The 27,981-nt window shown below is 32.9% G+C and overlaps 2 protein-coding genes across 6 annotated transcripts; both read right to left on the bottom strand.

The window, feature by feature from the left end:
* Positions 1–480: 480 nt before the first annotated feature.
* LOC129294420 (lysine-specific demethylase JMJ21) lies at positions 481–9,355 on the bottom strand. Of its 5 annotated transcripts, none has more exons than XM_054932785.1 (17): positions 9,231–9,355; positions 9,027–9,157; positions 8,390–8,500; positions 8,238–8,293; positions 7,961–8,100; positions 7,031–7,228; positions 6,709–6,908; positions 5,654–5,753; positions 4,983–5,558; positions 4,775–4,897; positions 3,848–3,928; positions 3,444–3,775; positions 3,078–3,335; positions 2,636–2,720; positions 2,317–2,530; positions 1,699–1,867; positions 481–815 (listed from the first exon to the last, which is right to left on the bottom strand). In XM_054932785.1, exons 2-17 carry the CDS (start codon positions 9,155–9,157, stop codon positions 677–679), a joined length of 2,913 nt encoding a protein of 970 aa, XP_054788760.1. In that variant the 5' UTR covers positions 9,231–9,355; the 3' UTR covers positions 481–676. The 5 variants fall into 5 exon arrangements, with proteins under 5 accessions (XP_054788760.1, XP_054788761.1, XP_054788758.1 ...); XM_054932786.1 differs by having other exon boundaries at positions 9,311–9,329; XM_054932783.1 differs by having other exon boundaries at positions 9,027–9,304.
* An 8,483-nt stretch (positions 9,356–17,838) lies between these two features.
* On the bottom strand, positions 17,839–21,761 carry LOC129294491 (phospho-2-dehydro-3-deoxyheptonate aldolase 1, chloroplastic-like). The gene is made up of 5 exons (XM_054932917.1): positions 21,030–21,761; positions 20,646–20,923; positions 19,603–19,879; positions 19,199–19,444; positions 17,839–18,404 (listed from the first exon to the last, which is right to left on the bottom strand). The coding sequence occupies exons 1-5, from the start codon at positions 21,582–21,584 to the stop codon at positions 18,144–18,146; spliced, it is 1,617 nt and encodes a 538-aa protein (XP_054788892.1). The 5' UTR covers positions 21,585–21,761; the 3' UTR covers positions 17,839–18,143.
* Between the last annotated feature and the right edge of the window lie 6,220 nt (positions 21,762–27,981).

The raw sequence follows: 27,981 nt of genomic DNA, 5'->3' as shown, positions 1-27,981 counted from the left end.
CAAGTGCGCAGTAATAATAAAAAACATATTATATCTTAACTTAAAATCATAAGATTCATTCATCATAAAGAAATCTTAAGACTCAATTTTTTTATATTTTTTTTGTTTTATATTAGTTAAATTTAATTTTATCTTACGTGAAGCTCCTTATGTAAATTTAAATCCGCTCATGCTTCTAAACATCCTAGCAAAAAGGATACCTAATTTGCAGTAATTTTCTTCTATTGAAAATTACTTTTTTTTTTTGAATTGCAAGAAGACTAAATTAATCCTGCAGAGTATTGAACCAACCACTTCCCCTATACAAGATCACTGTTACTGGGGCAATGCACAAAGTGCATTTTTTCCCTGCAATATTTTTTTCCCAAAAAGAAAGATTGAGCTCTTCACTTTCAATGTTTATCGGTAGAAAGCAAGTCCCGTTCTTCATCAATATAATGTCACTCCAGCAGCAAAGGGACATCATGATAACACTCAAACTGCACCAGCTATGAACAGGGGGGCACTTTATTATGAATTATCAAATAAAATATTCAAAGAACATAAAATCCTATGGACAACAATAGCTGTGAATCATACACCTCTCTCGTGAGATGCCAGAAATATTAAACATGTGCTTTTATAAAGAGGGCTCCTCCAATGTCTATTTAGGCACCATTATTACATTCCCCAAATGTCAAGGAAAGCCTTTGTAATTGTTCAACGCCCCCCACACCGTCAATTCAACCTCTTCCCATGAATTTGCTGATCTAAGTTCATCCCATATACTAAATATAGCTCCCAAGACATTATCATCATGCAATATACAGTAGCACCTGCAATAATGAATGAAAGAAAAAGTCAAACTTCTCCGCACAAAGATTATTTGCATTTGCACGTCAAAATAGCCAACTTGGTACTTCACATCTACCAATTTATCCATAGGACATTATGCTTCACCAACATGCATGAGTTTGAATTATCTAAACATTTTTTCTTGGATATTGCAAAGGCCAAAAGCCAAGATGGAAAATAAGCAAGTGTTGATCAAGTATTCAAAAACTAGATCTTTATGCCCTGTGCATTGCACGGGAAGTTGAGGTTGGCAACATCATCGATGATAATATTTTAATTCTTACAATTAGTATCTAGACTAAATGTGAGCGAATATTTATCCATAAAAAGGTCGGAAGATCGTGTTTAGGAGTATTGAATGAAATGAACACGTTTAAAAACGCTTCATTTAGAAGATGCAGGTGTTTAGGAGACCTTGAAAAGAACTTGAATTAGTTGGGAAGAAAAAATGGGGGTGGATGAAAGAAAATAACTAATATTCATGAATGTTACTCACAAGAATTCTGGTACATATTGATAGCAAAAGAATTTGAAAGAATTAGTTGATTTAGGATTGTTGTGGTAAAGCTCACAAGCAGCGGGTATAATCAACATTTTGAAAGATCTCTCTATAAACAACAACTGTTGTTGTCACGACTGGGGAAACATCTTTTAGTGCTTTACTTAGCAACCTTTAAGGAGTGCCTGAACTGAGAGCAAGTGGCTATTATTGGTACATGAATTCATATTTTAAAATATTGTACAGATAACTTGACACACAGAAATTAAGAAAAATGTGATTAATTCATCAATGGCAGGAGATATAGCATGAGAGTTGATAAATAGTAGACAATATACAGCAGAACTTTGGAGACATGTACTCACATGGCAAGATATGAAAGCCGGCAACATTTATCATCATTCTCTGCTGATTCATGCTTTGAGATATTAATTGCAAGAGGAAGCTTGTAGCTTTCTAAAAATAGCTTGAGGAGATAAGAATCACCTCTAAATACATCTAAATAAATTGGTATCAAATCCAAAATAGGATCACCTGCAATAGAAAAGAGAAGAGAAAAAGATCAACTTGAATTCCCAAGGAGCGGGACATTGAAATGCATTTATGGTCAAGTTTTTTTTTTTTTTTCCTTCAAATTTATAAATTTCAAATCCCAGTTTTTATATAAATATGGAAAATCAGGAAAGCATATTTATCGATTTAAATATGAAGCTACATATTGTGGAGAAACGCAACATTCACAAAGGAAAGCTCAGCATACTAAAAGGCAAGTGACTCAACTTATTAATTCACTTAATTGCAAAAGAATGAAACCAAAAATAATTTAACAACAGAGGTGCTCAAAACACGTATCTTCAACAATAAATAAACTATTAATACCTAGCTGAAGGTCAATTATCACTCTAGAAAATGAATTGAGTGAATTCTTCTTAGGGACCATATTGAAATTATGACATAATTCTTAGCCAAGGAGAGATGCCAACCAATTGAAAGATCACTGAAATCAAGGATGTAGCTAGGGCGCCATGACTTCACATCTCTATTTACACTGGAACCACATAAAGATCTATTGTCTGCCAGCGCACCCTGTCTAGAGGTTTCACTTGCGGTAGAAACACATGATGGTTCCATGTAAATGTTATCATCCATAATGTCAGAGTGTATCCAGGAGCATGGTTTACGAGCATTGTCCTGGGACTTGCAAAGTGAAATGAGAAAAAAAAAAAATTATAGAAATCCCATGATACTCTGCTATAGCTATTTAGTCTTAAAATGTAAAACAAAGGCAAGTTAAGAAGAAACCTCGGTTATGTTCAACAAATTTTCGAATTGATGAGGAAGATATTTATTGACCTTCTCTATCAGTTTCCTAGGGATCGGGTCCCCCCTACAAAGTTGTAGTAACAAGCATCAGAAACCATTTTTCAAAAAGAAGAGGCAATGGCCTATTTTTATGATAAATATCAGCTCTATATAACAATGAATCTGAAAAAAACTCAGTTGCACAGAACCACAAATGCAGAGCAATCATACTTAAGCACAACTATCGTGCATGGAAAAAGTACATTTTAAGCAAGTAGACTAGATATGAAACCGAAAACAACATACAAAGTACTCGAGATCATTACATAGTATACAAACAATGAGTAAGCAGCAAAATGTTAAATAGATGCGTTTCCTATGTATCTTCAAACTTTTCTTTCCAACAAAAATGTCACCAAGGGACTAAAGGAACAAATTATACCACTTAGCCAAGCGACTCAAGACATCCTTCCTCTTTCTCGTTAAAGTTCTGATAAAGATTTCCCACTCTGCTCTCATGTTTAATTTATTATTAAAACTTGCAGCATAACCATTAATCTCAGGCAAGCCTGAATCCTGTTCAATGACAGAGAAAGCTGAAACATTCAATGGTGGATGTGGTAAAAGGTGAATATGCCGCAACTGCTCTCCCAAGAAGGAAGCTAAGTTTGTTACGTCTTCCTTTGATAGTATATCTCTTCTGCAAGCAAATCAAAATGAAGACCAAAGAACTATGTTACTTTAAGAAATCAGAAAATAAGATTGATACGCTGCAATATTATTGATGAAGCACATAGCTAAGACTTACAACTCAGCAAATATTTTACCCTCGCAACGTTTTGTTATAATATAAGGCCATATATTTGAGTGCCCAGCTGAACTAACTGATTCATGTTTTGGCATCTCAGCATTCCTATATTCAAACTGCTTCTTGCCCCACACACCAAATAGGAAATCATCAACTCCACCTTTTTGCCCGGTTAGATTATTCTTGATAACAATATCTGGAACTCCCTTTCCGTCCCAAGGCAGATTGGTGTAAGTTCCGTTATCAAGATAAAGAATTCCAGTGCCCAAGCCCTCGGGAATACAATTCCTAAGAGGGGAGTTAACTTCATGCAATATATTGTAAAACTCGAGCTGTAACATGGACATGTGAAAGTTAGATTTGTGAAGCTGATGCAATTAAGAAACAAATTGCTTAAGAAGTACCTCTGTGCCTAAACCATAAAGTGCAACTTCTAGCCCTCCTTCAACAAAGATTTTGACAACTGTGTTTCCCACGAGAAAAACCTGTTGAGAAAGGGAGAGATAATAGTCATAGAAGGGAGCAAAACTTTTCTCATGAGAAAATATATTTTCCTAAAATCTGTAGAAAAAAAATTAGAAGTCAACAAGAGAATTGTCTTGGAAAATAGAAGAGGTTCTGCCAGAGGAAGCTAATGAAAGTTCAAATTCTACGTGTTATGAAGTTCCTAAAGGAAAGTCTTTTCCAGCAAATAAAAGTGAAATCTATAACTCATTTTGGATTTCACATTTAACTTCTACTATAATCAGGAGTCTGTCATTTCTTCTGTACAGAACACACAGACACAGATTAAACCATACTTCAGTAACTAGAAGAATGTGGGGTTACTCTCAATATTTAAAGATCAGTTATATCAACTTACCTTTAAATTCACAAAATGCAGCAAACTCCTTTGTCCATAGATAATAAAAATGCACAAGAAGACACTGATTAGGTTTCCATCAAAGCATTTTTCTACAAGGTACACTCATCTTTCACCATTCTGTTCTGTAGGCCTAGATCCCAAGATTACAGAAGCCATTCCCTTGATAATGCCCCAAAATGTTGATAGTGTACAGCAAGGGATGCTAGTTTCAGAATGTGAGCTCATACTTACAAGGATAAGACTCATACAGTCAAGCACCGGCACTTTGACTGAACCAAGAAGTCTTGGTAAATAACTAAATAATTCCACTAAGATTTGTTACAGTTCTGAAGCAATAGCAAGTCATAATCACTATTGTTGGGATGTTAAAGACTAAGCATTTTCACCAAAGCCTAAAAATTGGAGTAGTCCAGTCTTCTATAAAACAAAATAGTCAAAATTAACAGATGCTTAAACAATAACTTACAGGATTGCTACCCGTACCAACAGGAAGCCTTTCATCATCAAGGGGAGAGGGAATATTGTGGAAGGAACAAATTTCAGATAGGCATTCTGACCACTTGCCAGCATTTAGTGAAATACATGCTCCCTAAACATAGATAAAAAAAAGGTCATTCCATCTCATAAGTTGACTTTGTGAGCCTAAAGAGTGTGTCCAAAGAACAAAAGTATACCTTCCATATTAGCGCTCTCATTTCTGGTTTTCCAATCCAGAGTTTGGATAACCATTCTCTTAATTCTCGCTGGCCAATGCTGTTGCCTGAACTCCATGGGGACCTGTAGTGGTCCCTGTCTTTATCCAAAAACATGGATAAGAACTTAATATCATAAGAAAATCCATCTTTCCATGCATTATAGGCCCTAGATACACCATTTTTTGTTCTTTCATTATTCAAATCATCTCCATTTTCATGATTTCTGGCTCTTTTTTCTCTCTTTGGCGGAATGGAATAACTCAAATTCTGTTCATCACAGAAAACATTCTTTTTCACATGTTCGTAACTATCATCATCAAGAGCTAGCAATCCAGCACGGCAAACTCCTTTATGACGATAACCAGGGGCCATATCCAAACATACAAATTCAAAGTTACTGGAATTCACAAAATTCTGCGTGACAGCGATAGTTGTTTCCAAGTTTAGAACACAGTGCCACCATCCACTGGGAACATAAATTGTCTCTCCAGGTAGTTGTGTACACTCAATTGGCTTGTCTTCATCAGCAAGAAGTGGATAGAAGTCCAGCCACCACTGTGAACATAGCAACCAATGAATTATATGCTGCCTGCAAGATAGTTAAAGATAACTAGAAAATGCTTGTAGATTATAATGCAGCATTAGAGAACCTGCAGTGATGATGGTGTCTCGATGTTAACATCACCATCCTCTTCATTGACATGCACTGTGACTCCCAAAGGCACCTTTCCTGGAGGATATAATGCCCACCTATCACACGCAAGTGAAAAAATTCCCTTAGGCCTTCAGCATGAGTTATTTGAAGCATAGTCAAGCATTAACATGGGGAAGATCTAAGCAATAAATAACATTGAACATATGTTTGTAGTTGCATCATCAAGAAAAAATCCAGTAGATGATTGAACCAAGTGGCGATGCCTTCTCTCTCTCTCTCACACACACACACACTTCCCCCCCTTCTAACTCTCACTCATACACCCCCACTATCTTCATACTGTTCTATGATGTTGACTTAGTTATCCATTGACATTCAGACAAAGAAAGATGTCTAGATGTAACGTTAGCATTCCTGTACAATAAGAATGCTTGAAAGTGTGGAAGTGTCTTTTGAAAAATATCCTCTTCCCCCGGCACACAGAAAGGAAAAAAGAAAAGGGAAAAAGAACTTGATTCATTTCATTTATTTATATCCAAAATATTTTGGCATGCCATCAATAAGAATCCAAAAGGTTGAAAGAACTCTCAAATGCTTATAAGGAATTCAGGTGTCATTGTTATTAGGATTTTCCTAGATCTTCAGTCCGTGTGAACTTCAAAAAACACATCATGTTCTAGATATTAGGTTACATAGGGATAATAACCATGTTTGAAACGGCTCCAATTACATTCATTTACAGCTTCCACAAATTAAGCTAACATATTTTATGAATTCTAGAGAGGAGGTTCTACCCCATAGCTTATATTCAAAGTCAATTGTGCTTAAGTAGCATAGGGGGTCTCAACCAAATAAGAATTCCCAATGAAGTAAATGTTCACAAGATATTAATAGCATTAATATGAAAATTCCAAATCATTGATTTCAAATAATAAATTCAAAACATGCAATGCAAACAGTTTCACCGGTTGCCATGCTCAAAGTCATGATCTATGCCATGAAACCAAAAGATAGAAAAAACTTCCATGTCAAGCAGCTCAATGTTTTCACCTTTTGCGACCAGAAAGAAGAGTGTTCCATGCGCTAGTGAGAGCAGGATCAACATGCCAAGAGGCACCAGATCTCTCTGGCCCAATTATGAGCCACCTGTAGGGTGGCCGTTTATCTTCATCTAAAATATCAAAGAAGTCTTCTTGAAACAAATGAGGCACACAGTAATCCTTCAGCAAGCCCGGTGCAGTTTCACCAAACTGTAAGAGAAATTAGTGTTAAAATAACTCCCCAAAATTATCAAATGAAAACTAGAAAAGAGGAATTCAGGTTGGCTGGGGAAGGGGTGCTAGCTATATAGAAACATAAATCATAGACACGCCTTTTCATCAAAAATGTACAATGGATCTTCATCATGCTGAAGTTTGATGTAGGAAACATAATCCTTAAACTTCATCAAGATCTTCCGAGAACTCCTTTGAGAAATCTTAAATGCTACATCTCCATAGCTTAGCAACAGCTGATCAGTTGTCCATTTATGCCTTGCAGGCCATGCATCAGCCAATCCAGTAAGCATTACCTGGGAAGCAATTAATCAAAATTACACATCATTAAAAAGTGAGCCATTAAGTATCGATAAATCACAATTTGAGTTCTGAGATATCCAAAATTCCATTACACAAAGGGAGGGAGGGAAAGTTAAGCTATCAACCATACCAACATCCCTTCATAGAAGACAACGATATATAATTCTTGTTTCCTATCTTTTAGATGGTGGGGGTTGGGTTTTTTTTTTTTTTTTTCAGGGGGGGGGACACCCTATTGCTTCTGAGAAAATCAGCAAATATGCAAGCAATTTTTTTAATTTATGAAAAAAATTGAAAACAAATAAAGCCAAGGAAAGATAGAGATGAACAATAGGCACTGGCACAGAAAATTTTGGAGAAAATAAATTATAAAACACAGAGTAAACTACACGGATCTCCCATTAATTTTATTGAAATTGCATAAATGTTCTCTATTTTCAAGATATAAATTTTAGTCCAGTTTTATATTTTTGGACTAAAACATCCTCTATAAAGATGTTTTAGTCTTTTAGATAATATTATTGTTAATATATATGTAAATATTTGGAAAAATAGAATGTGTTATAATAAAAAAATTAAAATTGGACTAGAATGTAGAATAACTTACGTTTCAAAATTACACGTACATTTTGAAAATAGAAAAAAGACATGACTTCAGCAAATCTTAGTGATCTTTGTAATTTACTCTAAAATTTATTTACTATCTAATTATTTTAGCACTGTACCGGTTTCTTCCCATCATATTCATCACGGAAGTCTTCTAGAGAGACATCTTTTCTTCTTACATTTCCATTATCCACATAAAATGTATCCAACTTGGTGTGACACCTGTATAATCTTCTATACAAATATAACGAGTTAAATCCTGCAGAATGGAAGATAAGTAAAGCATTGTATCAATATCTGTTCTAGAGAAAATTCTCATCTAAGATTGCTTCAAGGCCATATAATATAAAAATGCCTAGAAAATAGAAGATAAGCAAGAGCTATCAGAACCATCACCATCAAAATGAAGAAATCCTCTATTACACTCAATATATTTGTCTGGCAAATTCTCGCTGCAACCAAAATACCCAATTCCATATGTGTTACAAATTGCATGAAACGGAAAGTAAAATCAAGCATCACAGCTCGCAGATTCATAGGATACATACTGATGCAGCGCAGTTTTCTTCCAAGAGCTTTTGTACTGAAGTAAACCAGAAGCTCCCTTAAGGCATAAAATCATCCATAGTGGTTCTTCATTGCACAGTAAGTACATTACGCTGTATCAAGTCATGAGAAATGCAACAGAAAATTCTGTCTTATTTCCATCAATATTCTCATCAAAAATTAGAACGCAGCCAAATAGACTACAAATGATAGGGACAACATGGATGGAACGCCAAATTTCCCCTGATACATAAAATTTTATTTATTTATGGTTCAAATTGCGGTTGGTAAAGCTTGTCGAAGTTAAGTCGTATAAATACAAAAGCATTTGCTTTACACCTAAATATGTTTCGCTCAAGTCATGAGCATTACTTATAATAAGTAAAGGCATGTTATTAAAATTATCCTAAAGAATATATAAACGGGAGAAGATCGCCAACGGAGTCATAGCATGATCTTTAATCCCAAACCGTGATTACCTGATTGGCCATTGGTAAGGAAATATGAACATTAATGCAAATTAAGTCGACACAAAACAAGAGATTCGGACAGCTGCGGCAAGAAAACAGCAAATGTAGAGATAGCTGAACCCGAACTTCTTATACACTGAATGATGAGGGAGACTTGCGTATACTATACCTGCTAACGCAAGCGAGGCGAGCAACATCTCGAGGAGTGAGTTCCTCTAAAATTGAACAGATGATTTCATCGGGTAGGACTCGAAGGTCCCCAAGAGCATCAGCTCTGCGATCTCGGGGTCCTCCCGCCATCTGCGCTGTAGAAGGTTCCATCAATGTCGTTTGCAAATAATAAAGGCAAATGAAAAGTCTAATCCATAATCACCCGCTCTCTTGTCTATAATTCAAAAGTCTCTGCGAAAGAGCAAGGTGCAGGAACAAGGTCATGGATACGCGGAAGAATACCGTGTGCGCGGCATTCGTACGCCATCTCTGCCTAAGCAGCTAACCTCGATGTTTTCGAATCTCCTCTAGCATTTCCCTTTTTTTTTTTTGAGAAAATAATATTTAAGGGCTTTTTACAAATATTAATTACAGCTAAAAATAAAAAATTATGAAATTTTTTCAAAAAAAAAAAGAACCATGATCTTTAACTTAAACTAGATTTATTTCAAAATATTTTAATATTAAAAAATAAAAATAAAACAAAATAAAATATATTGATTAAAAAAAAATTTATGCTATGTACTCAAAATATCATATTTAGTATATTTAAATAAATTAAAATTTAAATAATAATTTATTTTATATTAAAAATAAAAAAATATTTAATTAGATTGGATGCATCATATTATTTATAATTTTTTTAATTAAAATGCTCTGAATAATCTAAACAAAATTTTGTGTGACACTTTTAAATTGATTTTATTTTTAATACAGAATGTATATTTGATTTTTTACATTTTCTCTTTTTATTGTTATTAATATTATAATCAATTTATATTTAATGTCATTTATACGTCATGTTTTTATTGGACAAGTCACAAATGATGTGGTGCATCCGATCTACTTAAATATTTATATAAAAATATTTTTGCTCATATATATCAAAGATAAAATAATTATCTTAACGCATGTAATCCCCTAAAACATTTGACTTCTTCTTCTAATTAATATGTAGGACAATTTTGAAATTAAGTTAAAAAAATATACTCTTTACTAAGTTTTTTCTCATAATTAATCAAAGAAAAACATTTTCCCACAAAAAAAATTTCATTCATTGATTGTCCACTGTACGTTAAAATTTCAGTAGTAATTTCTGTTTTGTGCAATGTGTTATCCTTATCATGGGGGTAACTATTTAAAGGCCTTGTGTATATTAAAAAATAATTCCTGAATCTAGAATTTGTTGACCCATGCATCATCCTAAATGCACAGTAATTTATGTCATCATTGTATTTATAAATTATAATTATAGCACAAATAAAAATTATGTATATATTAAATAATAAATTTAAATTCAGCAAATAGCATAGCTAATATTATAGTATTTTTTCTTGTTTTATATATAAATCACTTTTAATTTAATCACCTCACTATACTAAAGAAGAAGAGTTAAATCATTAGTTTTGTCTAAATTTTTTTTTTAATTTATCCTCACTAAATGCATCATATTTAAAAGATAATTTCTCTCTCATAGATGACTTTTTTCTATATTCATAAAAAATATAATTTTTTTGTTTAGTTTTGTATTTTATCTTGCTATTTATTATCATTGTTGCATATCAATCCTCACGTTTTTTTATTATAACTCTCATATTTATTATTTATTTTTTTATTTTTAAACTTACTCTTATTATTTTAACTAAGAAATTAACACCACGATTCATGGGTCCTTATGAAGTATTGGAGCGATTTGGACTGGTTGCCCACCATGTAGCCTTGCCACCACAACTTTATGGAGTTCATGATATCTTTCATATGTCTCAATTAAGGAAGTATTTACCCAAACCCATCTTATATTATTGAACCAGAGGAGGTTGAGTCAAGGGAGAACATGACCTATAGGGCAGAGCTGGAGCAAATAGTGGATATTAAAGATAAACAATTAATGAACAAGACCATCAAATTGGTTAAGGTGGTGTGAAAGGGTATAACACTCGGTGATGCAACTTGAGAGACAGAAGAAAAAATGAAACAAGACTATCCTTACTTATTTAGATAGGTAGGTTGACCTATGACTAACGTTTGTAATGTACCTATATTTATAGGTAGATTAAATTTTGGGATAAATTTTTTTAAAGGAGAGAAAAATTGTAACATTTTATTTTAATTTTTAAAGTTAATTAAAATTAATGAAAAATAGAAAGAATGTTTGAAGATAAAAAAATTAATTAGAAGATTTTTTTTAGTTTAACATAGAATATAATTTTATGTTAAAATGTGTTTTTTAAAAAATAAAATTTAAAAAAGGGTTTAAGGCTTGTTAACTTAAGTGTTAAGTAATAATAATAATAATAATAATAATAATAAATGAGAAGGAGGGGCGGTGGTATAAGGAGAACAAAAACATATATATGTGTGTGTGTGTGCGTGTGTGTTATAATAATAATATTAGAAGAGAGACAGTGGAAAGAGGGGAGCATATAAATTGTTAGATTTGCTATCCCTTGCTCGCTTGTACACGAGAGAAAGAGAGAGATATATAGAGAAAAGAGAAGGACAAGGGCTTGAAAGATTTTGATGTAAGATTTTATACTTAAAATTATTTTAATTCCTAAAACTTCTTTTATAAATATTTTCCTGCACATCTAGAGCTTTCTAATAATAGTAAAATTTTGATGAGTAAAGCAAATTTTAAAGTTTAAACTTATAGTAAGTATTGACTTTTAACAACGAAAATTATTAATTAGTAAAGATAAATAAATACTTAAATTATATCAATTTAGATTTGTTCTATTAAATGATTTGAGAGTTTAAAATTAAGTTTTAACTATAAAATTTGTGATTTTTGATGTATAAGATATTTATATTGATTAAATTATGTTTTTAGGATTTAGTAAGTTAATTTAATTTAATTTTGAGTTTTTATTGGAGGAATTTAGATTGGAAGGATATGATTGTAAATTTGAGAAGTTTAGTTGAATTTTATATTTAATTGATAAATTACAACATATATATATATATATAATGGTATTTATATCATTCGATGTCGTAGATTAATCTATTATTATGGTTAAGAAGTTTCCTATACGTCTAAGTTAGTTATAGCTTGGAAAAGAGGTAACATTGGAATATCCTTTTATATATTAAGATACTGATTTTTAGTATTATGTGTATATATATATATATATATATTAATACTTGTGTGATCTTATTGTGCAATGTGCATTTGTTTTATGTGATGCAAAAGATGTAATAAGGATGGCTAGTAATATAATTATTTGTTTGGGATTGATGATTGAATATTATGCCGTATGGTTTGCCTCTACTACGTGCGTAGTGGTTGGCATTTTTCTTGTAGTTCCTAATGTCTTTGACATTTTAGGACAATGGGCACCTTCTTTTTAAAGAGGAGAGTCCTATTTTGATGACAATGTACCTTTAGCTAGGTATAACCTCAATTTAGGCTCCAACTAGCGGTAATAAAGGAGTTGGGAGCCATAAGGATGAGGTTGAAAAATGTATTAATGTTGTTTTAATTTGACATTAATTTAGAAATTATTATAAAATTGTGAATATTGCATTTCTTGTTTTGTGTATTGATTGTGAAATGTATATGTATATCTATGGATATGTTTACAAATTGATTTCAAGAAATATATTGGTATATGTTAAAATAACCAATTGTTACTAAGATTTTAATCTCACATGTTACTTCTTATTATTTTTAAGTGAGCAGTCAAGTGAAGCTACAAGGAAGGCACCGAAAAAGTGAGCTTAGGCTCCCTTCTCTCGGCTTGGCATGTAATTTTCTGTTTATTTTGTAATTATAGTTGTCATGACCTAGGGACCTTTATAAATTTTATTTTAGATAATTGTTATAGGTTATTCGATTATAGCTACTCAATCTTTTTGTTTGAGCTGGATAACTTTTAAACACATCAATTTGGACCATGGTTTTCTATTGGGCCAAGCATTTTAATGGTATAAGAAAAATGTGTGTTTAGTAGTGTTAATTATATCTATAAACTATTGTTGAACCCTGGACTTGCTGCAAATTATTTATTGGGCCTCATGTGCCCTAAGTCCTGTGGTGATTGTTAATCTTAATATCGCTTTGTTTGGATAAGTACATTCTAAAAAATGTTTATTTATAAGGATAAATAGGGGGAGGTTTTCTTTAGTAAAAAAAATTATGGTAAAAAAAATCTGGTCTGTTACAGATGCTATCACCACAATATAACAACAACTCAACACTCTCAATACCTCATTAGAAGGCAAAGGGAGGAATCCATTATTGGATGGAAATAGTAGGATAATAAAAGTGAGGAATCTTCCTAAACCAAAGGCATTTAAAGGTTTGTGGGATGCCAAGGAAGTAGAGAACTTCTTATGATAGATGGAATAATATGCTGACATCTTGGGGACAACAGATGATCAAATAAAAGTACGTACCACTGCTTACTTCCTTATCAACGATGCCATGCTATGGTGGTAAGGAAGCATGCAGATATAGACAAGCGGTTTTGTACCATCAATACTTGGGAGGATTTCAAGAAGAAGTTAAAGAGGTACTTATATATGGAGAATATGGTCTATGTAGCTTGTAAGAGGTTGAGAGGGCTTAAACATAAGACCACTACTTCAGACTATGTGCAGGAATTCACATATTTAACTCTTTAAATTCCAAATTTGATAGTAAAGAAGGTTTCTTTCACTTCATTGATGATTTTCAAAATTGGGTCAAGCATAAATTGTAGCGGTGATGTGTTAAGACCATCGATGAAGCCATAGTAGTAATTGAGGGTCTCTCAAAGCTTTAGAGGGCAAGAGGTAAGTCTCTTGAGAATAAATTTCCTGACCCTAATCTTGAGAATGCTGGGGGAGAAAATGGTAAAAGGACAAACCTTGAAGGGAAAGCAATTAACAAGGGAGACACAGGGAAAGGATCCCAGACAAAGTAGAAGGAGAAGAGGGAACTACGCTACTTTGTATGTCAAGGCCCTCATAGAATGGAGGATTGTCCAAAGGTAGGGTCATTGTTTGCTTTGGTGTAAAGACAAGAAGTGCAGGAGGAGGAGACAAATCCCAAGATAGGACCAATTCAACTTCTCAATACTTTTAAAGCCCTACCCTCACGAGGTAATGGGTTGATACGTGTAAGGGCCAAGTTAAGTGAAAGCCTGTTAGCATCATAGTGGATATTGAGACAAACCACAACTTTATTTCTCCATAAGAGGCCTGAGGGAGGTCTCAAAGTTGAAAGAAGGGGAGGTTTATTAAAAGTTGCCAATTCTCCTCTTCAGCTCTTAATTTGTATTGCTTGAGGGGTCAAGTTATGTCTTAAGGATTGGCATAGAAAGATAGATTTCTCAATTGCACATATCGATGACAACAATATGGTTCTTGCTTTGGAGCTCCTATGTAAGATAAAAGCTTTTATCATGCCATGTCATAATGTATTCTACATCCTCGAGGGAAAAGTTACTTGCACGATACCCTCTTCAAGGGATGGTTTTGCTTGGTTATCAACAATGTAAGTATTAAAGGAAGATAAGATGGAAAGAAAATAATAAATGATCCCATCCTGTAAGGAGATAGATCATGAGGAAACTAAAAAGAAGGAGGATTATTGCAAGAGGAATCCTTAATATGCGAATCGAGTCAGTGACGAGGGTGTCATTGGATTAGTTGGGGAGAATGTCTCAACCGATCTTTAAAAAGAGAACCTGTAAGGTTGAAAAATTTTTAGAGACTTTTAAGATGATAAAGAGAATTTCAAAATGTTCAAGAAGAATCTAAAATATTTTGAAAGATTCTAAAAGTATTTAGAAATATCTAAAGAAATCTAGGAGGTTCTCCAAGTTTCTATAAAGTTTTAAAAACTTATGGAAAAACATGGAGATATCTCAAATATCATAAAATATTTTAGAATATTTCACATATATTTTGAAGTTGGTCTTTAAAAATATCTTTGTAAATAATTAGATATTTGTTTTAGATATTTCTAATTTTCTATAGAACACTTTAGAGAATAAATGTAAACTGTAAGATTTGATTGATCTCCACCGTACATTAAGGAAGCGAGAAAACTCTAGAATAAGAAGTAAATTTATAAATACCTTATCACCCTTCATTTGTAATCAACAAGCAAATTAATAAAGCTAAGCTCTCTCCCAAGCTCTCTTCTCCCTCTGTGTGTCAAACTTTTTAGTTTCTTTATCTACATTCTAATAGCCCGATTGACTTGGTCAAAATTAATAGATCGATCATGCTAAAACTGACACAACTTAAAAATAGAGGAATTCCAAGACTGTGTGATAGCTAAGGGTGTTCAAAACCGATCCAAACCGAAAGGACTGATCCAAACCAATCCAAACCGACAAAAACCGATCAAAACCGAACAACAATCAGGTCCGCTTCGGTTTTTATGATATAAAAAACGATTGGTTCGGTTCAAGTTCGGTTTTGAGTACAAGAAATCGAACCAAACCGAACCAAATTTGATTAAAAAAATTCTATTTATTTATTTGTAAAATATATAACCATTTATCTATAAGAAGCATTTTGTTTTGAATTTTTTATAGTAATAAATAAATATTTTTAAAATACTTGAATGAAAATGCATAATATTAAGTGATTATAATAATCATACTATGATCATCATTTAATTATTTACAACCTAAAAGCCTCAGCATTCAATTTATCTACAAGAAACATTTTGTTTTGAATTTTGTATAATAAGTTTTTCATTATTTATTAAAATATAGATACATAGATAAACATTTTCAAAGGATTTTAATGAAAATACATAATATTAAATAATTTTAATCTTAAAAACTTATATCAATTTTTATGATTAATTATTGTTATCACATTGAAATTTTATTATATTTTTATACCTCTATTTATGAAAAAAAGGAGTCACAAAGAATTAAATTTAATTTTAGTACATAGCACCATTATGAAGATGGAGAAAAGGAAAAAAAATTAAACAAGTGCATTAAAACTTGATCAAGACCTTAACCAAACCGAAAATAAAACCGAACCAAACCGAACTTCATAAAAACCGATCAGGTCTCAATTATCAGTAAACCGAATGATTCAGTTCGGTTTGGTTTCTGCCCAAAATCAAACCAAACCGAACCTATGAACACCCCTAGTGATAGCTACGCCATCAGCAGAGTTGTGGGCGCGACGGTCCTTTGCCAACAAACTGGCAAGGTCCTGACGCTTGCGGCACCTGATTAATTGAGCGTGCAATATAATCTGCAGCTAGCGCCATTCGCACCCCTTCGGACATCTTCTTCTTCTTCTTTTCTCTTCCCGTGCACTGTTTCTTTTTCCAGCGCACAAAACTGAAAGATATATCAAATGGAAATGCCCTCATGTATTCAGGCCCGGGGGAAAAAAAAGGAAATGCCCTCGTGTATTGAAGCCACTCCCTTATTACTGTTTATTTATCTTATTTGCTTTTTATTTTCTTTCTAAATATTTGTCACCTTTTAAATTTGTAAACATTACAATGACTTGTTTTTAATAATATCTTTTTTTTAAATAAAAGTTCTTACCTCATCTTTTAATTCCCTCTTATGGAGGATGAAGATGAAAAACAAAAAAATAATGTCCGAATTTGAGCTGCCATGGTATTTAAATTTTAAAAAGAGCATTGCAATGCTTTTTGAATACTGTATAAACTTATTTAGACGTAATTACAATACATAACCACAAAACCAATTTCTTGTAATTTACAAAAAGTAGAGGGCCAAATCTGGTTTTAGAGCTTGTTTGTTTTCAGTTTTTAAAAACTATTTTTAGTTTTTGAAAATAAAAAAAATTTAAAAATTATTTAAATAAGTGTTTTGATTTGATTGTTTTCAAAATTATTTTTAAAAATATTTATTTTTTGTTTTCAAAATACACTACACTTGATTATTAGAAATTACAGTTACCTTCATTAATTTTTATCATAAATAACCATCACTATTAATTTATTTTTATTCTAAAATTATTTTTAAACTAATATAATCGAACAAATATTTATTTTATTTTATTTTAAAAAATAATTCTGAAAACAATACCATAAAAAATGTATTGTTTAGTGCATTACTCATGCAATAAATCCCTGACAACGAACTCGAATTCCTTCCCTATACTTGCAGTAACAGAAATAGCAGCAGGTTCATTCATGGTGAAGTTTTTTCTTGCTTGAGCCGTGTGTAGTGACGGACATCTATATTCACATAATGTCAAGTTAGGAGCTCATTATAATCAGTCAAGTTTGTTGGCTCAAGTTGCAATCTCACATTGATAACAACTAACAAGATTTAAACCCACCTTTAAAAAAAAAAAAAAACTATAGGCCAAACTTTGCACGAATTAGACCCATTTTTTGATTTGCCACGCGGCGAACATTTTCTCTCGGCCGCACTCCTAGTTAAAAGTTTTTCCAGCATAAATTTCTTTAGGAAAAAAACATTATACTCTACGTATTTTTATATGCAGTCCAATAGAAAAAAACATTCTTGTTTGTTTGCTCACAAACAAATATAAATATAAAATATATACATATATAGTTTTAATCGTTCTCCTTGGCATTTCACCCCCACAGAGAACAAAAAGTGTTATTGCATGCTAGACTATAGTGAACTCGTGTTCTCGCAGGAAATCGGGATGACGTGACTTGGGGACATGGCCTTGCCAGCCAGCCAACCAGCCGGAGTATTACGATGGATCCATTACTCGCCAGCACAAGGGTGGAGTAAGAAAGAAAAAGACAAAGAGGGTTGTCAAAACAGAAGTTAATAAAAATAGAATAGACAAACAAGAAATTCTGAGTTGATGGTGCATATCACATTTCAGAACCTGTTGTTCTTGCAACTGGGAATTCTTCCCAACTCGAGTATCCAAAACCAGTAAAATGTCTCAAGCAACCCACGGATAATAGACAGAACAGAGGAGTGCTGTCTTCATAGGGCGGCTCGCGCATTACTCGCAGTATACACATAAATACAAAACACAACCGAAGCTAATTAGCCAGGAGGTTACATGTCCCTGTCCCTCAACAATACTTGTTACAAGCGTCATTGAATTGAATTAAATATGACGGAAGGAAAAAGAACAGAGGCAAACAACCCTACTGGGAACCAATAGGCTTCTGCGATCTCATCCTGCTTTTTCTAAGCCGTTCGGCGATGATGAAGGCAAGCTCAAGAGACTGAGAAGCATTCAGCCTAGGGTCGCAGTGTGTGTGATAACGGGAATTGAGGTCGTCAAAGGTGACCGTCCTCGACCCACCAATGCACTCCGTCACATTCTGACCAGTCATCTCTAGATGAACTCCTCCTGCGTGGCTTCCTTCTTGTTCGTGCACATCAAAGAATGCTCTCACCTCCGCCTGTCCAATCAAATTGAGGCTATCAGAATACCCGTTGGACATGTCACAATTTAGCGGCCTAGACTAATCTTGTTTCTTTCTACAAGTTGGACATATTCACAAGTCGCAACTAAAAAAGGTCACAAATGTCTAATCCCACCAACTTTGACAAAGAAACACGACCCGACCCCAACAATGACATTCCTTATTTCTTGTTGATAAAATAACATGCTAATGGAGTTGATTACATCACTTCCTTAAAATTACAGGACCAATTCCTACCTACCATGGTTTCTAAATTATATAGCCTTCACAATTGGTAGGTGATCAAGGAGAGAAGTGAATATCAAAACCAAGGAACTCTGTTGAAAAGTTTTTAGCGAAGGATCCTGTTACAACTAAGTCTTCCCAGAGTTGCAAGTAAGTCCTTGCAAAATTAATAATCGCATGCAGAGACCCTGAATGTAATTTTCCCAATAGATAACCTTAAAAAACTATTCAGCCGACCGCATCCTTGTTACGAATCGTACCTATGGCCAAACATTTAAAACCATTTCCATCACAAATACTTCATCAATCACAGTCATTGCACATGCCACATATCCCAATCTTTCTCTATGGATTTTCCTTCATTTATTTATATAGAAAATTTCAAAAGCATACTATTTCTCCAAAGGTTATGGCCAGCAAATGCTCGTATTCTATTTTATTTCAGGGAGACGACAAAACCAGCATCTAATTCTAATCCAACCATTATAATCTGAACTCACATAAATACACTCAAAAGAGCAAGAGAAAAGTTATTAGAATTATACCCTGATGGCATCAAAGGGGCGGGTTTTTAGACCACAAGGAGCCTTAATGGTGTTCCCATGCATTGGATCGGTGATCCATGTGACAATTTGCCCAGCTCTGCGAACTGCCCTGATTAGGTGTGGAAGCTTCACTCTCATATTTTCAGCTCCCATCCTCGTGATCACAGTTATTCTTCCTGCTTTATTTTGGGGATTCAAAATCTCAATGAGTTTAACAAGCTCATTTGGATCCATCTTATCACTTACCTGCAATAGCCAAGTAATAAGTCATACTTGATTTCAATAGTAATTGAGCAAATTCCAAAAGTTACATGCCTTGAAGTGGATAAATGAAAATGAAGTGCAAGAAATAAAGTTATTTCACCACTTGCTCGTTGAAAGCTTTTGAAGAATCATGTCCTAACCTTAATCCCCAGAGGATTAGCAACTCCTCTTAGAAACTCAACATGGGCACCATCCAACTGCCTGGTCCGTTCCCCAACCCAAAGCATATGGGCGGAGCAGTCGTAGTAGAATCCGGAAGTGGAATCCAACCTAGTGAGTGCTTGTTCATATGGCAATAACAAGCATTCATGAGAAGTCCAGAATTCGGTTGTTTTCATTATAGGATGGTCCACAGTCAGCCCAGCTGCAGCCATGAATCCAAGAGCCTCATCAACTCGGTGAGCAAGCTCTCGGTACCTGCCATGCCAAGACCAGAGTTAGCTTTCCTCAAGTTTCCCGTTTCATCATATATCAACAAAGCTAGACTGCATAGAGTATATTGCTGGTAGCCGAAAAATAAAGTTTATCGAGCTATTTAGCTATATCATTTGTCATCGAGGATTTCAATCTGGAACATTCCATAAACCAAAACAGCAACCAGCGATATTGAAAAGTGCCCAAATAACGCCTTCGTTCCTAATGCAGGAAAAAGCAGTCCTATATCTTTGGGCTTAATAAATAACAAGCTCCCAGTGTCACAAAAGCGTGGTTTTGTTCTAATTCTATTTGTAAACTCACAGAAGTAATAAAGCTATATAAATGCAAAATTTCGCTTCTGTACTTTCAAGGGCAAGTTAAATTGCTAGAGTCAACATCCGCCATTTGCCCACTTATCGAATATAACGTGTCACTAAATGCAATCATCGTTCAAGGGGCAAAATGTCCTTTTAGTGTTTCGTTTAATTAATAAGCCAATCTCGATATTTTGCCACCAGAAAAGTTGAGAGTTAGCGAGGATGGTGTGCTGTGGATGGAAAAGATAATAAAACACAAATTTGTCCTCTTTGTAGGCCCGAAGACAGAAGCCTGACAATAATGGATTGTTTTCGCTTTTCATCCAAAAAATGCTCTGTTCTCTCGCGCAAAAAGTTGAAAGTAACAAAAATACTGACTCGAGAAAAAATAATCGTGATACAGAAGTAGCATCAAGATGAAGCCAGGTCAAGTTTGAATTTATATTTACCTGTCTCCCTGCTCGCTATGCTCTGTGAAGTCCAAATTCCACTGAGTGACCCTTTGCATCGCAGCATACCCTCCGGTTGCAAAAGCTCTAAGAAGGTTCAGGGTGGCTGCCGATTGACAGTACGCTCTTATCATCCTTTGTGGATCCGGGATTCTCGACTTTTCATCAAAAGAATCTCCGTTTACGTTATCCCCTCGGTAACTCGGAAGCTTCACGCCGTTTTTCTCCTCGAACGGATCCGATCTGGGTTTTGCAAACTGTCCCGCCATCCTTCCCACCTATCGAAAGATAGGCCAGATTTAGAGCTTGATTGATATTAATTTCACTTAATTTTATCATAAGACAATAGAAATAAGAAGGGAAAATCAAGGGGAAAACAGGGACCTTAATGACGGGCATTTGGCCTCCGAACATCGTGACAACGCTCATCTGAAGAAGAATTCTGAAGGTGTCACGAATATTATTGGCATTGAATTCCTTGAAGCTCTCGGCACAATCTCCACCCTGCAGAAGAAAAGCATTTCCCATGGCAGCCTCAGCGAGTCGTTCCTCCAGGCTCCTGGCCTCTCCAGCAAACACGATAGGAGGGAACGCTTCGATAGTCCGAAGCACCGATTCCAGCTCCTCTTTATTCGGGTATTCAGGCAGCTGAAGAGCCTTCTTAGATTTCCAACTGTCCGGGCTCCATTTTCCCCTACCCACATTAGGGGGTGCAGTGGTCGTTGCAGATGAAGACACAGATGTGCCGGATGTCGCCTGCGGCTTGTCGGAGACAACGGGATTCTTGGCGGGCTCGGCCGCGTGAACGGCTACAATAGAAGGCGAAAACCTGGGCTTATTGGGGAGGGAAGGCAGGTTGAGTTTAATGGAGGGAAGAGGGGAATGAGAAGGAAGAAAGGATTTGTTGGGAATGAGAGAGTTGGTGGTGGCAACCGCCATCGTGGTTGTAGTTGACGCAACAGTGGTAACCCCTGACAGGATCTGCAAAAGGAGAGGTGCGGGAGGTACCTGGAAAGGAACGAGAATGGAAAGGCAAGGATTTTATAAGAAGGGTTCTGGCCTGAAGGGCCCGGTTTCGTTGCGCGTCTGATGTCGGCCAGAGACGACTAGGCGCAGGCGGAGTTGGTGGAGAGACAAAGGGCATCTTCGTAAATTCATCCAGGTGAACGGCACCATGTGGAGTTTTATTTCCAATAAGGCGAGCAACTCAACTTGCTTTGTTTCTTTACACTTCACCTCACCTAATCAATGCTCGCCCCCGCTACTTTTTCAGGTCTTCCAAGTTCCAACCCTCCTAGGACGCTTTTCGCGCCCTGCCCACTTTTCCCCTTGCAATTTTTTTTGTGTTACAACTTACAAACATATTTTTTATACAATTCAAGGAAATAATTAAAATATTAAATAATCTAAATTTTTTGAAATCAATTTAATTATTTTCTAAAAAATCACTTGAGCTCTTTAGCTAAGTTTTTTTCCTGTTTGTGAGTGCATTAATAAATAAAAAACAGGAAACAATTCATTTAATATTTTATTGAAAATTAAAAATGGTGCTCGTTTACAATACGGAGAGGACATTTTCTGTTATGTTTATTATAGTATGGATGGAGTAAAATATAACAAATTATGTCATTTACGAAAAATAATGCACCTGATTTTCTTAAAAAATTATTGCAGCAGTATCTTGTTTTTTTTTCATACAAAGAACACTTCGCCTATGGGAAGCAAATCAACCAAATGATAAAAAAACCAAGCATGTCAAGGATATTAAGTCTCGTATAAAATGAGTTCTTGGATTCTCTTACCTAATTCACCTAGATATAGAGATATAAGTTAAAATAAAATGAAACAAAATTGATTAAATAATGTGCATGAACATGAAATTACAATAAATAAATTGACAAGGTAAATTAAATGAGTAGATAAATTGAGGTAAAAAGTTAACTATTGATAGAACTCCTCAGAATTTTCAAGGTGCTTTTGCATGTCCCCTTTTCTCTGTTGTTATTATTTTATTTATAACGTGCATTGATCATGTTGGCCGCTTGCAACTGCTAGCCCATGTTTCCGAAACATCCATAGGTGAAAGTCTGATAATTTTGAGTTTTAAAGGATTTAAAAATTTGTGCTTACTCAGTTAGTTCATTTTACTATAGTGTGGACTGGACTTATCATTATTGAATCATTATTTATTGAGTCTGACGCTTCATTCACCTAACCTAATTCTTGATATAACTATTGTGACCTCTTAAATATACATCGTTTGAGTGTTAGCCCGAACAAGTATTATGTCATGATGAAGGATTGAAGGGAGGCAACAAAACTATGGGTAAAAAACATATTAAATTATATAACATTTTAATAAGCTTTGAAAAAATAGGAGCAACAAATTAAATTAACATTGGTAATATCAAACACAACCAAATCCCTATTGAAAAAAATTCTTGATGAAGTAACGTGATTGTACATTTGAAAAAATACATAATCTTATATACTCTATAAAATATAAAATATATAAAGACTAAAATAAGTTTGGAATTTTTTTTTACCAACAGTAGTCTTAACCATTGAGATAGGATTCGGAATTACTTCAAAATCATCTTAATTTTTTTAAAAATAATTATTTGTGGTGAACAAAAATGATAATTACGTCAATCAATAATATGTGGATAATAAAGTAACACTGTGATTAACCATGTGAGTGTGGCGTAGTGACTATCTCACTTCATCCAAGCGTGTGGTGGGAGGTTTGATTCTTCACTCTTGCAAATGGAGAGCATTTCATGGCCAGTTGTTTGCCTTCTTATAGGAGACTCCGCAATAAAGGGATTAGTGACTACTACCGGTGGTAGATATCCTAGGCAACCAAACAAAGTAACACTGTGATCATTCCGTAAGGCGCGCGCTATAAATATTCATTTTAAAATTTTTATAAGATTATTCCAAGTTATTTTCTTTCTTTAAATTGCATGTTTTGACTGAAATTCTTTTATAAACTTGAACATGCAGATATTATTTTGTTTTCGTACGTACACATTTAAAATTATAATATATTTTATTATTTTGTTCGGTGAAATGATAGATTTAATTATTAAATGCATGCAAATAAAGGGGAAAAATAGTCTCTCCCTTCAATAATATAAAGCAATTTTTTAAGACATAAATGTTAAAAAATATAAAATATTTTTAGTCTTTCGAAGTGTAATTATTGTATTTTTTTAAAAGTGTCCTGTTGATAGTAATATTATATTTATTATAGGGTGTTTAATAGGGGTAAATATAAAAAATAGAGTTAGTTTGAAAGTAAGTAAATATTTTATTAAACAGTGAGATTCGGTTAAAAATGCCTTATATTTTTTAATAGAAAAAGTACTGAATTTTGTTGTTATAGACAAATTTAACTATAAAGGGGCATTCGATAAAATTGGGGAAAAACATGTATTTATGATATACTTTACTTCCTCCATTTAAAAATATAAGATATTTTTTGAGGAGTTAGATGCTAAAAAATGTAAGGATATTTTATCTTTTAAGATGTAATTATTATCTTTTTTTTTCAAAAGTATTCATATTGATAATAACTTTATATTTATCATAGAGTGTTTAATAAGAATAAATATAAAAAGATAAAATTAATTTAAAATTAAATAATTATTTTATTAAAAATAAAATTTAATTAAAAATATTTTATATTTTTAAATGAAGGTAATGTTTAAAAATGATAGAGTTAAATCGAGAAAAAAGCATAAATTGTTTTTTTTTTTTATAAATACGCGTTATGAAGATGCTGCGTTGACGGGTTTTGTGTAAGTTTATTCCGTGTCATGGCAGGGCGAAATTGATGTGGCAGCTTACTCGCTTGCCAGGTCAACCAACAACCATGCAGTTTGGTGGCTCGCCCCCGGGTTGATAACGCACGGGCTGCAACAGATCATAGCGCAGCTTGCTCCTGTCTTCATGTCAGTTTACACTGCACTGTAGCTTCGCGTGCAATCCTGTTTCCGTTTCAGTTTACGATACACGCGTACGGGCGGATGCTCCCTTCTTGATTGTTTCCGTGTGCCATTAAGGGCTTGTTTGATCGTTCTTTTCATTTTTTATTTTCAAAAGTTGTTTTATAAAATAATTTTAAAAATTATTTTTGAGAATAAAAAAAAACTTGTTTGATAATAGTAATCCAAAAACAGTTTTATAAATTTATGAGATGGATGATTCTTTTTTATCGAGACAAAAATACAATGTTTGTCATTAACGAGAACAATTCTCATTTCTTGCTTCCCATTTTTTCTCTATAAAACTAAAAAAATAGGAATAGAAATAGCTAAAAGTTGTTTTGTTTTCTTGTGTTTAAAAACAAGAAATTAAAAATATTTTGAAAACAAAAATTTAAAAATCATCAACCAAACAAGTTTTTTTTGTTTTAAAAATATTAAAATAAAAAACAGTTTGTAAGAATAATAAACAAACAGGCTCTACTAGTTAGTGTTTTTTCTCCTTTTTTTGAATGGATTTAATATGACACTACGCATGTATTTCTAGGAACTGAAAATCTTATTTTGGCCAAAAAGAACGCCTTGAATTAATTTTACCCTCTTTGTAGCAATAACTGTCAGTGCGACGTTGGCACCGAATACACTGTTTTCTCTTTTTTGTCCCTGCGAATGAAAAGGCTCTTGAGGTGAATATAATATACACGCAAATGGAACTCTTTTAAAATCGTTAATGGTAGCACATTTATTAAAAAAAAAATTATAGTCTGTTATAGTTTAAGTGATCCTGGATTTTTCCCGCTACAAGTGATATTTATGATGAACTTCGCAAGTTTTTTTTTTTTTGGTAAAAATGAACTTCGCAAGTTGAAGGTAATATCTTCTTGCAATCTCTCAAGTCAAATCCAACTCTAAAATCAATAATCTAATTATTTTATTCTGTTCGTTTTTCATTTTAACGATGAACGGTCTAATATAAAACGCATAAACTCTTCTCCTTTTTTCTTTTTGGTCACAATATATAAAACGCATGAACTAATGATGACTACCCGTTTTCGGACGCATAAATTTTAGGGGGAATGAAAATTAAAGACCTTTTAAAAATATTAATCTCAATTACGGATCATAAAATTTTAAAATCTTAATTAAGAATTATGCTCCTTAATTGTAATAAAAAAATGTAATATGTGAAGTGGCATTCACTATTATCACTTGAGAATTCACTAACCCAACTTAAAAAAATTTGTAACGTATATTATGAAAATATGAAACTTCATTTAAAAATTAATTGTTTAACAAAAAGCGCCACTTAAAAATTTACTAACTCAACTTTAAAAAATTTTTAACGTATATTGTAAAAACATGAAACTCCACTTGAGAATCGATTGTTTAATAAAAAATGTCAATTTGGACAAATTATTTTTAATTAAACAATCGATTCTCAAGTGGAGTTTCATGTTTTTACAATATACGTTAGAAATTTTCTAAAGTCGAGTTAGTGAGTTTTCAAGTGGCGTTTTTCGTTAAATATTCGATTCTCAAGTGAAATTTTATATTCTCACAATATACATTATAAATTTTTTTAAGTCGGGTTAGTGAATTTTTAAGTAGAGCTTTTTGTTAAATAATTCATTTTCAAGTGGGGTTTTATATTTTCACAATATACGTTAGCAATTTTCTCAAGTTGAGTTAGTGAATACTCAAGTCGCGTTAGTGAATCCCACCTCATAAATTACATTTTTTTATCATGGTCCTTAATTGAAATTTTAAATTTTATGATTCGTAATTGGGATTAATGTTCTTAGAAGGTCATTAATTGTCATTCTCTCTAAATTTTAATAATTTATATGTGATTTTTAGACAACAATTTTGCACGTGGATTGATATCTTATACTCCCTTCATTTAAAAATATAAGAAATTTTTTAAAAAAATTAAATATTTAAAAATGTATTTTTAAAGTCTTTTAAGGTGTAACTATTGCTCTTTTTTAAAAAGTGCCCCTATTAATTAATGACTTTATATTTATTGTGGAATAGTTTATAGGGATAAATATAAAAAAATAGAGTTAGTTAAACAGTAGATAACTATTTTATTAGAGGGTGAGATTCAATTAAAAATAATTTATATTTTTAAATAAATGAAGTAGTGCATTGCGTGGTGTACAGTGCGGTAACACACAGGAGAATTTGTTCAAATCAATTGTTAGATAGTAAATATGTTAAAAAAATTAAAAAATTAATCATTTAATTTTTACAATTTTAATTTAATTATAACTTAATTTTTAAACATTAACTAATTTTATCTTAGTCATTGTAATTTTAATTCGGATATAACTCAATTCTTTAAATTTAACTTGGTACAACTTAATCTCTATATTTTAATAATTAATCCCTAAATTTCAAAATATTTCACCATTTTTTATGAAAGTAACACATTAATTTGTAATCATTTTTAACCATATATAACATGCTTTGCCAATACTTATAAACAGAGTTATCAGGCGGATAGAAAATAAACTTTTTAAAAAAGTACTATTATGCTAAGCATAAAATTCAGCGGCCTCATGTCAAATGGAATGTTTATGATTTAATACTTTTCTTAAACAATAATCGTTGTATAAATTAATATGCAAAATAATAACACATAATAAACATTTTATCGATCAATTCTTTTTATTTACTATAAATTAAATTCTATTCATCAAATTATTTTTCTCAAACAGACTTGTTCATTAATAATTCTAATATTTATTTTATTTTTTAAAATATAAAAACTAATATTTTAAATTATCAAGAGTATTGAAATTGAGTTATGCTAAATTAAAATTTAAAAATTAAATTACAATAGAGTTAAAATTATAAAAATTAAATTATAATAAATTAAAATTTAAGAATTAAATTATAATTAATTTTAAATTAGAAGAACCATAAAGTTGGTGAGAATTAGACAAGTGAGTGAAAAATAATTTTTTAAAAGAAAAAGTGGGCAGGGGTGACGTGGCGAAATTTTATCAGTACTTAGTATCGAGTAAGAAATGGACCAGAAAAGTTTGGCTTTAAGGGAAAAGGGGAAAAAACCTAGAAAAGGAGGAAGTGAGCTCGAATTTTCACGGCTGCAAGAAATAGATAAAATTTTATCAGCACAGGGGTTCAGAGGATTCGATAAGGACATTGGTGGGTTGCCCAGCTATATTTGTTGTGCTGTGATTTTATTTGGAGCGTTCAATCGTTCATTACAGTTGTAATTTATTAACATTTTCGTGCTTCAATTAATTGTTCGATATTTCAATATTTCCGGTTCAATAACCCCTCACTGGGTCCGAGATCTGAATATTTTGGTCTGTTGGATG

The sequence above is a fragment of the Prosopis cineraria genome, unplaced genomic scaffold, assembly GCF_029017545.1.
Source record: "Prosopis cineraria cultivar Desert tree isolate PC_DT_omini unplaced genomic scaffold, ASM2901754v1 PC15, whole genome shotgun sequence".
NCBI classification, from domain to species: Eukaryota; Viridiplantae; Streptophyta; class Magnoliopsida; order Fabales; family Fabaceae; genus Prosopis; species Prosopis cineraria.
Note: the sequence above shows the minus strand (reverse complement) of the source record. Positions and strands in the feature narration are given on the sequence as shown.

Excerpts from the sequence above, each read along its gene's own strand:
- LOC129294420 (XM_054932783.1), bottom strand. The coding sequence starts at position 9,178 with ATGGAACCTTCTACAGCGCAGATGGCGGGAGGACCCCGAGATCGCAGA. Across the intron at positions 3,336-3,443 it reads GGTAAAATATTTGCTGAGTT|AAGAGATATACTATCAAAGG; the intron begins GTAAGTCTTAGC and ends ATTTGCTTGCAG. Across the intron at positions 816-1,698 it reads CGGCTTTCATATCTTGCCAT|GTGCTACTGTATATTGCATG; the intron begins GTGAGTACATGT and ends TCATTATTGCAG.
- LOC129294491 (XM_054932917.1), bottom strand. The coding sequence starts at position 21,584 with ATGGCGGTTGCCACCACCAACTCTCTCATTCCCAACAAATCCTTTCTT. Across the intron at positions 20,924-21,029 it reads GCCAAATGCCCGTCATTAAG|GTGGGAAGGATGGCGGGACA; the intron begins GTCCCTGTTTTC and ends ATCTTTCGATAG. Across the intron at positions 19,880-20,645 it reads CATAGCGAGCAGGGAGACAG|GTACCGAGAGCTTGCTCACC; the intron begins GTAAATATAAAT and ends TTGGCATGGCAG.